Source organism: Tubulanus polymorphus, chromosome 1 (genome assembly GCF_964204645.1).
Source record: "Tubulanus polymorphus chromosome 1, tnTubPoly1.2, whole genome shotgun sequence".
Taxonomy (NCBI): Eukaryota; Metazoa; Nemertea; class Palaeonemertea; order Tubulaniformes; family Tubulanidae; genus Tubulanus; species Tubulanus polymorphus.
Genome location: NC_134025.1, coordinates 6,397,544 through 6,413,880, shown reverse-complemented (window position 1 = coordinate 6,413,880; position 16,337 = coordinate 6,397,544). Strand labels below are relative to the sequence as shown.

General features: G+C 37.0%; 3 protein-coding genes across 4 annotated transcripts; 2 read left to right on the top strand and 1 right to left on the bottom strand.

Annotated features, from left to right (window-relative positions):
- Positions 1 to 69: 69 nt before the first annotated feature.
- Positions 70 to 2,444, top strand: LOC141914737 (uncharacterized). The gene is made up of 7 exons (XM_074806017.1): positions 70 to 234; positions 611 to 708; positions 877 to 929; positions 1,108 to 1,249; positions 1,387 to 1,515; positions 1,682 to 1,803; positions 2,183 to 2,444. Exons 1-7 carry the CDS (start codon positions 230 to 232, stop codon positions 2,342 to 2,344), a joined length of 711 nt encoding a protein of 236 aa, XP_074662118.1. The 5' UTR covers positions 70 to 229; the 3' UTR covers positions 2,345 to 2,444.
- Positions 2,445 to 6,676: 4,232 nt separating this feature from the next.
- On the top strand, positions 6,677 to 8,031 carry LOC141915137 (uncharacterized). The gene has a single exon (XM_074806553.1). It carries the CDS (start codon positions 6,681 to 6,683, stop codon positions 7,710 to 7,712), a length of 1,032 nt encoding a protein of 343 aa, XP_074662654.1. The 5' UTR covers positions 6,677 to 6,680; the 3' UTR covers positions 7,713 to 8,031.
- A 3,591-nt stretch (positions 8,032 to 11,622) lies between these two features.
- LOC141913650 (uncharacterized) lies at positions 11,623 to 15,656 on the bottom strand. Of its 2 annotated transcripts, XM_074804968.1 has the most exons (6): positions 15,531 to 15,625; positions 14,894 to 15,019; positions 14,355 to 14,415; positions 14,186 to 14,274; positions 13,872 to 14,079; positions 11,623 to 13,783 (listed from the first exon to the last, which is right to left on the bottom strand). In XM_074804968.1, the coding sequence occupies exons 3-6, from the start codon at positions 14,391 to 14,393 to the stop codon at positions 12,557 to 12,559; spliced, it is 1,563 nt and encodes a 520-aa protein (XP_074661069.1). In that variant the 5' UTR covers positions 14,394 to 14,415; positions 14,894 to 15,019; positions 15,531 to 15,625; the 3' UTR covers positions 11,623 to 12,556. The 2 variants fall into 2 exon arrangements, with proteins under 2 accessions (XP_074661069.1, XP_074661070.1); XM_074804969.1 differs by lacking the exon at positions 14,894 to 15,019 and having other exon boundaries at positions 15,531 to 15,656.
- Between the last annotated feature and the right edge of the window lie 681 nt (positions 15,657 to 16,337).

Genomic DNA, 16,337 nt, shown 5'->3' with positions numbered 1-16,337 from the left:
GTGTCTCGTGATTGAATTATTTTAATTACGGAATAACAAAATTCCGACCTTACGCAGACAGTGTATACAGACAGCGGTCGAGCAACAGTGAGTAGAAAACCTGTTCGCATTAGCAAATAATTCAGTGTACTACTGTACAGCAGTATATGTTCTAGAGCAGTACGATACGATTTAAAAACCAAAACAAGCTCAAAATGGACTGGTTTTTTGGATCTTAATTGTATGTTTTATGAGGTAAGATATATCGCTAATTAAGCTAGCAAAACAGAATCCACGGGAGTTGTTATTTAGATTGTATGATATAGTTAAAAAAGACGCAATTCCCAACCGCAGTGATATATATAAACACGCATAGAACATTATGTTGTTTTTTTTCGGTGGGTTTTTACCGAATGAAAGCATCCTGGGGATACGAAGATTGATTTACGTTTTGAAGTTTCGGAGAATTTCTCGTCAGCAGATTAGGTGTAAATAGACCTTATGGACTTATTCTAGTCATCAACGTTTGCCCTTCAACTGTCGCTTATATCCATTGAAGGGCACTAGATGTTTATTTTCGGCATAGTCAGTTAGTTTTCTTGTTCATCGATAACGCATTTCTTTTCGCCAGGAACACTCTCAGTTGTAGGATCGAGATGATGCGTGCTATGTCCGATTTTCAAAAAACCAAATTGGAGAAACTGTTTTTGTTCTTTGCTGCTTCAAAAAGTATGTTCATGCTTATTCATACAACAAGCAGATAACACTTCTAACATGCTAGTAGCTAGTTTTATAAAATTTTATGATATTTCTATACATGCATCACCGTGTTTGAGTCCAACGCATACACTATTCTTTCGGCTATGTATTTGTATATATCCTGTATGTGAGTTTCAGATTCGAAAAATGATGCAAGTCTTGATACCGATGATTTCAATGAATTAAAAAAAGTAAATATATCTAATCAATAAGTTTGTATTCTAACCTTATTCAAATCTTAAATGACTATCATGTATAAGCATATAGCGTTCGGTGCTAGGTATATAAATGGTTAGGCTGATTTAATAGAAACCACTGAGAACTTGCCCTGCTTGATAGAGCTGACAACGTTTTGCCTTTTGTTTTTAGAAAATTCTTCAATATACGGGCTGGAACAAAGAATTCCGAACTGTCCAAGTATCATGGTGGACCTTAGACACATTATTTGAATCTTTACTAGAAATGTCATCAAATCTATACCGAGGGAATGAGTGTGAATATAAGAATCAAGGTCAGTTCTTGAAATACGTAATATTGAATGACACCTAATATTCAATGTCACCCTCTGACCGACCATGGATGAGACGGATGATGATTGCCAGTGGGTGTGACCACCAATTTACTATATCTACGACATTTCACTTTCAGGAAAGGTAAAATTAGCAGATTGGTACCGCATTTGGAGTGCTATACTTGCTAAGATGAAAGGAACTTGCAATTTGCCGATATGGGTTTCTGGAATTTCTCAACTACTTTTCAGTGTTATCAATAAAAGTTGTAAGAGTCTATATATAAATATACGGACATGACGTAACTTGACTCGCTATTGTAAAATAATCTACAATCTTTCCCACTTACATCATTCATTGCATCGCAGATCTTTCTTTAGTTAATAGATGTCAAATCATACAAATCATATGATTGTTATTAACAATTTCTGCAGGTAGTGGTAGTATAAGTGTGAATGAACTATATCAATTTCACGTTGAGTTTCTGAAAAAAACATCACTGCAAACTGAAGAGTATAAGATCAAATGCCGGCAAGCTTACGATCGAATCACAGATGTACGTATCATTGAAATTAAGACTTATTAAGTCGTATAACCATAACCTCTACCACCCCAAAAGATGATATTTATTGTCGAGTTCGAAAACATCTTTAAACGTAAACAACGTGTAGACTGACTCTGGTTTTCGTTTTCATCCTTAATTGCACTTTATTCATAAGTATGCTCATTTTACCCATCTATATAACGTGGCTTGAGTAAATCATCGCGCTCTTATAAAACTCAAATGACCAAGAAAATGGGAGGGTATTGTTTATTTCAACATCATACGTCTTCGTGATTCATATTAATGGGCAATAGTCACTTTCAGGTCTTGAAAGCAGTTAGAATCGAATGTAAGATATTCATGTAATAACATATGTTTTTTTCCTGCGTAGAATGATCGACACCAATTCGACGAGAGAACGTTTGCGCAGCTTTTTGCAAATTTCGTAGTTGGAAGGGAAGAATTCGGACCGGGAAAGTATATATTTGATTGTTATTCGGAATCCCTGGAAACTAGAGTACACATAATCGGACTACACAGCGATTCCGAGTAGAATATTGAATAGATGATGCATTGTTATTGTTACCTGAGACAATTTGTGGCGCTTCGAATTGTTTTTTGTACCATTTGTTCCATGTTTTAATAAAGGTTCATTATCAAATAAATACATGTACATTCGTAGTCTCTTCTATGTATATAGCCGCGATTCCACGAGCATTTGTAGTCCGGGACAAATTTGGCCGGGAACAACTGTTCACTTGGGTGCCTAACGGGCCCGCACTTGTTTTGCCAGGCCAAATCTGGCCGGAAACGTTGGACCAGGCCCGAGCCAAATTTTACACGGGTTAAATCGTTGCGCGTGAAATGCTACAGGTTCCGGAAGTGACTCACTTCGCTTGGTTTACGCATTGTTTAATATCGAATGAGTGGTTCACGTGTGAATGCGTTCTCTAATAATTAGGCACGGGCCAAATTTGAGTCGGGCCTGATCCGTGACAATTTGACCCGGGCCAATTATTGTCGCCGTGTGATCGCGGCTTATATTTCGTTTACTCCTTAAATTTACATTTCCCATAGGCTTGCCTCGCATTACATTCGTTTGATGTTGGAAAGGAAGACCGAACTTTGTCTCGCTAACTACCGATATTGAGCGATCGGGATCAATTTCCATAGACTTCCCGAATCAATTGTGCCCGCATAGGTACGGCTCATTAGAGTCCCGATAATCTATTTCCTCAAGTCAGTAACGATCATATCTTACGAACTTACGGCCTTTCAGAAATCGCGATTGGTTTAAATGAATCAAAGAAGGTAACCTGGTGAGGTAAACAAATTATCCTATAGATAGGTGCAAATTGATGGAAGCCTTATCATAAATACGTCTGACTAATTCGTCTGTTTGACTACGGTAAAACGATCAAAAATAGATATCTTATGTACGTATAACAGCACGGATTTAGGATTTGTGAAAGTTCATTGACCTTCAGTAAAAGTGGTTTAAATCAAAGAATTCTTAGTTTAGAATCAAAGAAGGTAACCAAAGAAGGTAGTTCTTAGTTAAGAATCAAAGAAGGTAACCTGGTGAGGTAAACAAATTATCCTAAAGATATGTGCAAATCGATGGAAGCCTTATTCTGACTAATTCGTCTGTTTGACTACGGCAAAACGATCAAAAATAGATATCTTATGTGCGTATAACAGCTCGGATTTCAGCTTTGTGAAAGTTCATTGACCTTCAGTAGAATATGATATTGGCGAGAGACTGAGCTTCATACTGTCGATAGATATTAAACAATTTGAAGATAGGTAGATAGATTAATTAGATAGATAATATATTAATTAGATTGATAATTTTAGCGGAAGTATTACACACTGACAAGCAAAGAATTGAAACATTTACTGTTTCATCGAAAAATCTGAACATCCGGAAAAATGATGCTGAATTGAATAAGCGAATCGATAGCATAATTTCTGTGAGATAATATTGATACGACACTTGTTTCACATATCATGAAATGATTTTGAATTGACGAAAAAATGGAAAACATTTGGTTGATGTTGTGTTTTGTCGCATGGTTTTGATATTCGTGTTGCTGCCAATTCTGAACAGCCACATGCGATCAGATTGATATTCATTAGAATCGTACTACAGAATTACACGAGAGTTGATTAACTGCAAAGATTTATTATAGCTTTAGTGTCATCGGACTCATCGGGTTCTAGCGTTCAAAACAAATAGTGCGAATGATAATGTATTACTGTTCCCTGTCATACGCAAGACGGTTGCAGCAGCAGCAACATCGGCATCATAATCGTAGTCATGGAGATATCATACGGGCTGTCACTTAGTCGACTGATGGGAATCGATAGAATTAGTTTAGAATTAGGTTTAGAACACGACAGTGACATTCAAAACAGTCTCTGCAGGTATGTATTTTCTAAAGCTAATTAAGTTATATTTTGGAGCTAGTAAGTGGGACCATCCGAGTGATGATATCTCTTAAATATGTGGTTTCTTGATGGAATCAGTACGTGGATTGTGTGCGTTATATAAGCGAGGTGAAGTTATGAACTTAATTCATTTGCAAATAGAAATAAAGTCAGATCTTAGCCCAAAACTCTGCCCAGGTTACGACTCGCGTTTTACCAGGAAGCGAATGTGATGTAAAGTTCAGATCGAATCCGTGTCTTTGTGAAATAGGTTTTTAGTTCTGGCTTTGGAATCATGTTAAGATGGTTTAAAGACATTATCTATAAACTATAAAGGTTACGTTGGATATGTCAAGGATCATGTTCGTTCATAATATAGGCATGATCGAAATGATAAAACGACTCTAGATTAATATACAATTTCATTTAAAAGCATAGTTTTGCATTGTATTTCTGATAGAAATTTTCGAATAAAGGATCTAATTTGAAATTTATTTTCCAAACTTAAGATGGTGCTGTAACGACATACGTACGTACGTGCGTAATTCTATTAATTAACTTAACATTAACTAACATAATCTAGACCTGATTGATTACGATACGCAAATTGTTCGTAATAGATTTTCCGAGAATGGTAAACAATGAGAATAGGATAGAAGTTGTTTTTACGTGTACGGAGAAAGGTAGAATTCATTCTGATATGGTTCGCGCAATATGATAGGTCAAACCCGCATAATTCGAATCAGTTTAATCCGAATTATTCTGGATATTGTTTATCGTCCACCTCGGTATAAATGTATTATGACTTTCATTGTGGATTTCGCATAAACCAGTTTGGTGCATTGGTCTCCCTAATGATACGAATCAAGCAGGTTCTCCTTCAAATTTCAAAAATGTTGCGTTGCTTCGAAGTTCAGTAACAATGCTGATACAAGTACGTTGTATGGCTTTACAGTATATCTGTATATGTAGGTACAATAGCGCCATCCTAGTGATGGTAGTGAGGAATTGAATAGGCGTGGACAATATGAGAAACATATTGCCGTAAGTTTATAGAGCACTTGATATCTCATGACCAATTTTAGCGCTGTCCATTTAGCGTACCAAGTTGACGTCATAGATCGAAGACAACGCCCTGCCGACTCCACAGCCATTGACAGTAGGCTGAAATGTGTGAATTTGTTCACTGTTCATGCAAACATTAGTTTCATATGCATCTAGAGTGATGATACATCATATGACATTTGCTTTTCCGCAAAAGCATTGAATTACACCAATAAAACCTGCATAATCGATGTGTAATTTTTCAGACGCTATGAAACACCGTTAAATGTTTTTTATAAATTGATAACTAATGCGTTGTTTAAGGGTTACTATGTGATTGGGTGTTCACTACGTCATCAATATCGGCGTTTCAAAATATTCAAAATTATTTTCTGTTTATGTCTTTGATGTTGAGTGGATGTGCCCGCGTGCTTCGGCGGGAGGCAATCGAACCCTGGCAAGCGAGGATGACCTACCTCTTGCCTGGTTAGACTGGTTGACTGATCGAGGTCAATTCAATTCAATCTACGATATATTCAAATTCAAAATAACTTTATTGATCCTTAATGTTTCATTGTTTTATTCATAGTCGATAATATTAGGCAATATATAAGTGTTATTTTTCATCAGCGTCAAGCAACTTCCCAGTTAGTTTTCCTGTCCCTACCTTACCATAGATACGATAGACGAGACAACGCTTATACACCTCTCAGGCACGTGCGGGGAGGCCGGGGAGGTGCAACAGGTGCGAATACATTACTTCATTACGTCAATACATTACGTCAACACAACGGGGTGCTAAAATATGATTCAGTGCAAATTTATATAAAAATTGGCATGGGAGAGGCCCTCTTACCCCAGGAGTTATCATACCTCTTAGTACTTTTAACTATCGCTTCGGTGAATTGAATATTGAATATTTTCGACATACGACGCATGGAGGGTAAAATTCGCTTTCCTTATTATAATGAATATTTCTCAAAAATACTCAAGAAATATAACGCGCAAGAATGCACCGCTCTGGAATATTCATTGCAATTTGCAAAATTCTAATTCTGCAGAAATATCAAATTTCAAAACAACAAAGGGAAAAGTGAACGTTGAAATGAATTCGCAGAAAAGTCAAAATAACAACATGAAATGTATATAACTTATTATAATTTCTATGGAAACAGAGTTTTATCCGTATTTGTTTTTCTAATTCATATAATGACCAATCCATCCATCACATATCTACTTTCAGAGTTGGCGATGGAAAAGATATTATGTCAATAAATACCATAGAGACCAGACAACGCACGAATCTATCACGAAACATAACCTCTAGCGATCGGGTTGAAATGACTAAATCGTCTCACTACAAGCGACCTCTCACGAGGGCACCATCAGCTCAGTTCAATATATACATGCCGACAATGCCGAACCAGGTCGATATTGGATCAGACGAAATACCGGCCACGTATATCGAAGATACATCATTAGCCGATCGTAAGATCATACCCAGTTCAACATCGGATTTTGCTATTTCTAATCTGCGCGAGGGAAACGAAGCGACACCGCCAGTTTTACGAAGGCTGGTTCGCAATCGCAGCGCCGGATCCGAAAGACCTAAGCCGGAATCTGCCGAAATGAAGGATAAATCGCAAATCGGTTCCTGTCCGAATCTCAGCGTTAACAGACACCGCGCCGATGAAAACAGCTCGTCCTTACTCAGTACGCACAGATTGACAGTGCCGGACTTTTTTGTGACTTCGAAAACTCGATCGCGTCCCCCGCGACCAAATGCCATCAGCGCAAGTTCGCCGAACATCAATGGACTCAATCGAAAACAAAAATTCCGACAAAACAGTACGCTCAGCTTGAACGAAGAATCGCATAGCAAATTTTATAGGAATGCATGCGTTACTCAGATTTTGGACTTTATCTTTATTGGTAATATCACATCGGCATTCAGTCAGCATTTATTATGTAAACTGAACATTGATCGTATGGTAGACATAACCAACAAACGTCCTGAAGAAGTACCTTCGAGACTGAAATCTATCTGTCCATGTTCATGCGGTTCAGACTTGCCCCATTCTAGAGCGAAGTTGCATATTGGAATTGACGATAACTCTCTTGAGCCGATAGAGCAATATTTCGAGGAAATAAACTGTTTTATCGAAGCAACTCGACAGTGTAATAAAAGAGTTTTGATTTACAGTTACGAAGGGCACTCTCGAGCGCCAACAATTGTCATCCAATACCTTATGGGTTATTACGGTATGACTTTGTACCATGCGTATACATGGGTCAGACAGCATCATCCAAATGTTGAACTAAACCCCGGATTCCAAAAAGTACTGGAGAACTTGGAACGCCGGTGGTATCCCGATCGCAAACCTTCGTTCCTGTTTAAGAATCTGACTGACAATGGATTGCGCAGAACGGCATGGACCGATTGTTAAAATCGCTGTTAAGAATTGGACAAACCTGATGTAAAATCGAGGGAAAACTGTGATAAAATGAACGATCGATTGACGGATGCTTGGAACACATATCGAACGAGCTTATTATGAAATTGCTATGCTTGTATTTCGAATCTTTTCGTATCTTTTCTTTTCTTTTCAACATACCGTTTAAATGTCAGTAGCGAGATAATTTTCAATTTCACTTGAACATCGCTTTAAACTATCGGCACAAATGATGTTGACATGTCAATGTAGTGAGTAAGAATGATAAAAGAACTAAAACGAGCAAATACATAATGAAATAAAATTAGGCACAACTCGGATAGCATTATATACATATATATATATATATATATTTATATATATATATATATATATATATATATATATATATATATATATATATATATATATATATATATATATATATATATATATATATATATATATATATATATATATATATATATATATATATATATATATATATATATATATATATATATATATATATATATATATATATATATATATATATATATATATATATATATATATATATATATATATATATATATATATATATATATATATTTATATATATATATATATATATAAATATATATATATATATATATGTATATAATGCTATCTATATAATGCTATATATATATATATATATATATATATGCATATAAAGTGATTGTTTTAGAATTTTAAGATCTATCTATTAATACTCAATAGCGGTTACGGTTCATTCAAGAAGATACGGAAAATTCACTCGAAAAAAAACGTCGTGGCTCATTAACGAATACATTTGCGTGTGATTACTTATTATCATAAGATTATTCTTCCACAATCCATATATATGTTTGTAGACAAAAATTAACGGTTGCCAATTAAAACAGTGATAATGTCTTTTCGTGGTTGTTTACACTTTTTGTTGGATGGTTGTATGATTTTGCTTTTCCATCGATGTACAAGATCGACGCCGATATTCACCAGATCAGTCGATTGTCAACACATCGATACAGCAATGATATAGACAGCGTTCGTTAGTTCGTTTTGCAGTTCTTGTCATTAGTGATGGAATAATTAATGATATACCTGTTATAGAAAAATACATAAAAGACGAAGTATACGGCGCGCAGTACTTGTCATCCACGCAACGCACTCGACTCTTCGCTGAAAAAAACTTGATACTGCCGTACATACCAATATTCCATCAAGTATGTGTATATGAATATATACTTATTTTCCAATTACAATGGTAATTTTACGTAGAAGACTACGCATTTAGAACCCATTTTATTGTTCTCGTCAACTGCAGAATGACATATCAACTCCTGACGATACGTAACTTCCACGTTTTCTGCAATGAAACTATTCCGATAATTGAAAAGGTGTTGAAATAGTACTCAGCCCCAGAACCAGACGTGCTTTGGAATTGTATATAGATAAGTAGATGCAGTAGATGTAAACAAAAAAAACTGATTGAAATGTGGGCGAACTATACAGGTACATTTACCACCAAGATGTTATTGGAAATATTTCTACGTGGGTTTGAAGTGCTGATACGCATCACTGTCTGTGTACGTGATGCCTATATATTTTGATGGGTATGATTCGAATATTCCATCGATGATCGAGCACCGAGAATGCCGTGGACTCGGAGATATTTGAAAAAATTCTCAAGTGAATTGTGGTACATTTCAGATCAGACTTCGATTTCTTCCGAGTATTGCTGTGCCAATCCAAGATGATTATTCAAATTCTGTACCACCCGATTCAACTGAATACCACCATTTCAAATGTATATTAGAAAATCTGTGTTGCACGTCACATTTCATCGGTCCTTTGATTTATTTTGACAACTTAATTTGGCACCATTATAACCCTGTGAATCTCTAGTTTTCAGCGATGTAAAATTCACTCCTAAAATTTGCAAAAATGTGACATGAGAGCGAAATAAGAAAGAAATGTGGCTAATTTTTTTACACTCGCTCAAAGATCCAGGGTGCTCAACTTTGAATGTTTGAAATTTCCGAAAAAATTGAAGGTTTCACGCATTTTCACTAAAATTTATCTACGGAAAAGGGTTTAAATTGTATAGTGTTAGATTTGAAGCATTTTGAGATCGGCGTCAATTTGTCGTGGCCGCGTTACCATGATAACCGTTGAATATAGGAAAGTCTTTGTTTTAACCAAGAAATTATTACGTGAATCGTAGGAATTAGATTCATTTTCAAATAGTCTTTTGTCACGTACTAACAAACAGTTGTTAATCGCCAACTTAAATGGAGAAGCATAAATAACTATTTGTATCTATATAGTTATGCAACATGGCCTTGTATGTAATTATATATGCGATAGTCCATGGTTCTATGTATCGTCATCATTTGTACGATAAAGCGGAAACTGACAGCAATCTCTCAATCTCCAACGTGAAAGGATATTAATCTGCAACATCTCCAAAATCAATCATATCACGTTACATAAGCTCGAGCCATACATAATCCACTGAATACTGAATCGGAAAATCGTTCATTTCAATGAGTTCACACTTCCGACAACTTTCCTAGCTACTTGAATGCCGACAATATTTCAAAGTGTCATTCTGAATAGGGTGAATCCCGTTTTTATGTATATATGAATTGTAGATTAACAAATCGGGATGAAAATCAAGCGGGCTTGTGTGCATGTGTGCACACCACACCAACGCATTAAACTCGAAACGCGAATCAAAAACGCTTTTCTGGCTTGATTCGTGACCCAGGCGTTACACCGAAACATGAAACACAGTTTCAATCACACAACGTGAACTGTACTTCGGAAAACGTATTTCGCGTGTCGGAGCACCACTTTCAGTGACGAAACATACCATGAAATCGTCTCGGTTTCGTGTTTACAGTTTATGTCTATCTGCATGCAACTAGGCTTTAGAGCAATACGTCACACTGGTAGAAATGATGACAGCGTTGGTGTCTTGCTTGGAAGTTGATTTTTGAAATATTCTCTAATCGGGGTTGTCCCCATAATTATCGGGTTTATGGAGAAAAGTGTTCATAGAACCTGCAAACGCGTCATCTTTTAACTTGAAGTAGATAGCTTCCGGAAACTCTCAGTAAACAGTGTCCTCGTCAGCAAGTCTACTTCAGATATTGCTTGGAATCATCACTCTCGACACATGGAAAGTAACCGAAATTACATCAATTACTTGTATCGGTACAAGTGGAGTACAGTTTCAGTGAGAAACGTCAATTAAACCAGCCATTCATCATCAGTACACAATCGCTGATTTGAATGATTTATTTGAACAAATCTGGACCTGTCTGAACTCGTTTTTATCTTGGATAATTCCTGGTCCGTCTACTGATTAACATTCAAAATTGATTATTCTAAGTTATGAAATAAAAAAGAAATCTTTCTCATTTACTGCACAGCGATGGCGGATTTAACCGAACGCACTATAGTTCGGTTTTAACGTATTTCGCAGAGTCGGCCATCTTGAAACTAGGTCCGAACTACAGCGACTGTGCTCGATCCCGTCGTCGACTATTTCCGGACTATATAGTTCCGACTAACTGACATTCGGTTTCCCTTATTTCGCAAATAATCATCTAACTTCAATAAAAGAAGTTCTCCCATGGCACTAATTTATCATCAAAAATGGTGTCGACCTTTACATAAGTAGTTTTCCTTTGGCCCATTTCTAATACTGAATCTGTGTCTGTGATTATTAATTAAGTATATGTTATTAATCCGTCTTATCCTCGCCCATCTCGCAAGCCTTGAATTAGTTGACTTTTTGGAAAAGTCATGTAAAACATTTTCTGGAATGAGAATACACCATAAAATCAAATAAAAAGATATTTTCTTGAAATTACACGAATCTATTTTTGCTTTATAATCTATCACACTAACATACACTAATATACAAGATGGGCGCATTTCGTCAACATCCCCGCACTGTACCCCTCCCCACACGCTTTATTACCGGAAGAATTACTGCATGATTCGTTTCCCATAAAAAAGTCTTTTCGGATTGTCAAATTCAAAAGGTACGGTAACAATACATCTGATGGACAAACACGCACAGAATAGGGCTACGTACATCAGTCAATAACATCCCATCCACCAATCAAAGAAAATGGCGCCTGGAAACTGGGAGTAGTTTATATTAGCGAAAATCTCCAACGTTAGTTAACACACATCCTGTCAACCATTCTCGCAACTGATTTTATTATGCAAAATTAGGTTTTTCAAATTACTCAGCTCGTTATGAAGTCATAATCAAAAAAATGTTTCACACGGTACAATATCGTATGATTCGTGTCTGGTATAGTGAAATCTCGCTCATAATATGGAGATAAGCTTGGAATCAATGTATCTTCAGGTAACACGCACATTCGAGCGCGCGCACTAAACTTCCTGTCAACGATTTAATGAAGCCTTCAGGTGATGAATAAGTACCGGAAGTAATGCGCTTATCGCATCTCTTACGCATATCACATTTACTATCCTATACTAATGATGTAAATCATTCTGTATACTGAAATGTTGCACCACCACGAGCTGTTAGTCGAATCGCGTTTTTTGCTCGGCCGCCTCCTAGCAAGCGCGAGTTGGTCTAGTACTCGATAACATTTTCAGAAAAATATAATTCTAAAAAGTATATATGCGTATAATGTTGTATTCTACACAAATATATAGCCCACATCGCCGAGGTATTACTATTAGATATTCATAATGTAATATAATGTAATGGGGAGATTTTCTAGAAAGATCCTCAACCAAGCATTCGCCATCTTGCGGAATGGTCTGCGTATATATTTCGAGAGTTATGAGTAGCAACACCAGAAACATCGTTGAAAAATGGTTTGTTTCACGGTCATTATGTTGGCATCCTTTTTCGTCGTAGAGCGTTTCCACGTTTCAAGGATCTTATCAGTCTCCTTCGCCTGCCATTCGACCTCACGGCTAGTAGGTTGGTTAACTTCGGTAAGAATACCGGCATTGTGGTGAACGTGGTGGTGAATCACGTGGAAGCTCACCTTACCATCCGAGCGGGTAGTATCTTCGTGGTAGGCGCAGGCAGCCGAATTTCTGTTCATCGCTGACAGGGCTGACGTCATCAAAGAGTGTAGCTTCTCTTCCGATTGGTCAGCACCGATGACATTCAGTTTGGTTTGCGTATCGACCGAAACTCCAGAATCGCGGTCACCATGTTCTAACGTTTTACGCCTAGGAACGGCAACACCTACATTTCCACCACCGATATGCTTGGCCGAAGCATTAGCAATTTCCTCCAATTCCTTCAGTAGTTGTGATGGACTTTCATAGCCGTCCAATTCAGAATCTGTTTTCTGTAAATAATTCTCCATGTCCGTCGAAAAGTCGGACAAATCCTCCGAATCACTGATGGGTTTTTTGATTGCTATAGTCTTCAATTCACGGTTCACAGTTGGCGATGGTTTAAACCCGGTGTTATCAACTGCGTACTCTTTTCTATGTACCTGCGGGGAAATCTCTTCCGTTTTCCGCGCAGACTTCGAAAATTTTCCCAGAAACCTCTTGAAGTTTCTCTTCGACGTCTTCCGAAGTTTGACTGGCATTTCACCCGCCTCTCGAGGCTGTCCTTGTTTGCCGTGTTCACGAGCGCTTTCTTCTGCGTCTGAGCTTTTAGCAGACGATTTTAAGGATATGCCGTCGTGATGTTCTAACTCCATATCCGATGTACGCGACAGTCTGTCAATTTCCTCATCTAATGACACGCTAGCTCTATCCATATCATCAATCACGCCCTTGTACTCTTCTGGTAAGATCTCTAGCGTCTGTTTTCGGATCGTTTGCTCGTCGAGGCCTCGTTCTAGAAGTTGGTCCCGTTTTCTCTGACGTCTAGGACTGTACAGTAAATCCCTGCCGACCGGCAGTAGTTGCTGGTGTGAGAAATTGTCACTCATTTCGACACAGAAGATCAGTAAGTCACCTTGAATGCGCAGAAACTCGACCCGATGTACATCCATTCTATGAACCAATTCAGTTAATAGAATATCGTCGACGAATATCTGAAAAAAAATTAATCGAACCGAAATATTCACGAAATTTTATTTGGAAAAAAATTAAAAATGTGTTGTTATTTTGTCCCAAACTTACCCGATACTGAAGTGGGAGGGTATGAATGGAAAAAACGAAATATTTTTCAGCAAATAGATCGATATCAACTGACGTCGATCGTTCTCTTTCGTCGCCGTCCACTATCGAAACTAACGTGATTCGACTTTCGATGGCATCAAATTCGAAACTGAGAGCTATCCCGCCATTTCGCGTTCCTTCCACATCTCCTAGTAAGCTAACCGAAAATCTGTGAAACACAAACAACTATCATAGCGTTTCATCAGGGAAATAGTGAGAATTCTTTTTGATTTTCGATCCTTCTGGTATATTTATGAACATAAGGGTCTACTTACTTTCGAAATTGTTCCGATGGTTTTGCTCGGATATCGATGCGCGAACCGAATAACAATCCTCCGGGAATTTCATACACTACACGACAGTGCTAGAAAATCATAGATACATTTAGACAGATCTATTTGAAATATAACATTCTTCTCCAAATTTGAGAAAAATTCAATTTACCTTGTCAGTAAGTGGATCATTTTTAAACAAAGCGGCCATGTTGAAAATCAATTATGATATGCTGAAATTAAGAAACAGTTCTAGGGCTAAAAAGTTATACCTTGTTTCCCCTAATCGGCCAGGTCATTTCACAAACTATAATAAAATTTGTAAGGTCTATGTTATGGTTAGCTTGATCAAGATTTTTCTAAATGTAATGTATGTACAGGATATTTGGCTGGGTCAACTTTTCAGCTCAACAGAAATGAGAAACAAGGTATCATTTCAGCCTAGATTGTATTTCAAATTGTTCCTGGGTGCAGTTTCACGAACAAGTTTAAGGCTTAAACGGTTAAGTTTGAATTGTTGTCCTCATTGAAGAAATGAAGTAACCAATGGCAATTACACCAAAAATTTGAGTTTCACTTTTTTGTGAAACTGGGCCCTGGTGAAAGTTTTTAGAGTTTGCAGCTCTCTGCGCAGTATCTCTAGGTTATATCATGCAACTCAGCAAACTATACGTTAATCAAGTTTTATCACCTGCATTATAAGAAACTTACCTGACAGATTTAATCCCTTTTACGTAGTTCACACGAATATAAACGATTACGAGGAATATCTACTTATATTCGAGATTCGCCATGGTTATACCTGGTGCGTAGGACTTCACTGAACTTAGCTACTATCTATGACAATGAATAAATACCGCTTATGGTCAGTGTCGTTATATTTTGTCATCGAGCATTCTCCAGATACGTACAAGACTATGGTGACTACAATTCCTGACCCCCTTTCACGACCAGCAGTATTTGCCCATCATCTATTTCGACGTATATACATTACTATCAGTAATTACTTGATTATTCCCATCAGAACCGACCTCGCATGTATGTACATACACAAGTATTTATTTTGAAATATATGCAATTATCCAAACGTTCATCCTATCGTAGAGATGTGACCGACCCTTTTTATATCTTTTAATTGGATGGCTTTATTAGTTTGTGATATTTCCCCAAGGGAAAGCGGCATATGTAAAAGAGTATAATCTGCAATTTCAACTCCTTTTTCAACGGACGTGATCTAGTCTTTCGCTTCCCCTATTATTCTATTAGAACATGATAAACGAAGATCGTTCCCTCTCAGAATGGTAAATATTTTTTTGTTCTTCAATAAACGCCATCAATCTAAACTCACCATTCACCATTCAACTCAAATTCACCATTTATTCATGAACCCTGAGCTCCATTTCCATTCTCCATTCAGACAGCCTTGTCGCAGATCGTATGGTATGGATGATCTTAATGATGTACTGGATGCTTTGCCGATGTTTTTCGAAACATTCAGTTGTGGGAAAATACAGCGCGCTCGTATGTTATTGTTTCGATAGTTTTTATCGTATTATGTGTAGCCTACGCGTCGCAAAAAAAATTGTACACAAAAATATATCCGGCAAATTGTTTGGTAATCTATCATATCAACTGCGCTGTTGCACTTATGAATGAGCTCAGTGTTAATGTAATAAATTAGCACGAACCTCATAGAAAAGATCGTCATTTTTTCTGTCGATGTTTACTCAGAATATTAATTTGTTCAGTACTTTTTCGGCAAACATGCGATGTACATCTCTTCATTATCTCCCCATTTGTTTTGTGCATATCTATAACTTTATTGCCAAAGTAAACGTTAGCTTGAATTCATATCTCGCATCGTTAAAGCATCCTTCATGGTTCGCTTACGTTCATCAATTCAACAATGAAAAATTCAGCTCTTGATAAAGCGGTATACACGGTATTCGAGGTTCGCATATGCGACGACTGTCAGACAACAGGGAGGTGTAATTAAAGATAATTAATTGAATATAACCTGTATCTTTATCAGTGCTACGCGAATCAAATATGTTCAAATCATTTGTACTCCAAAATGGGAATAAATGATGGTTGTAAGGGTTCACTGCTCGAAATGTCGTCCTTCAAGTTCCAGTAAATGAATGCATTTGGGAAA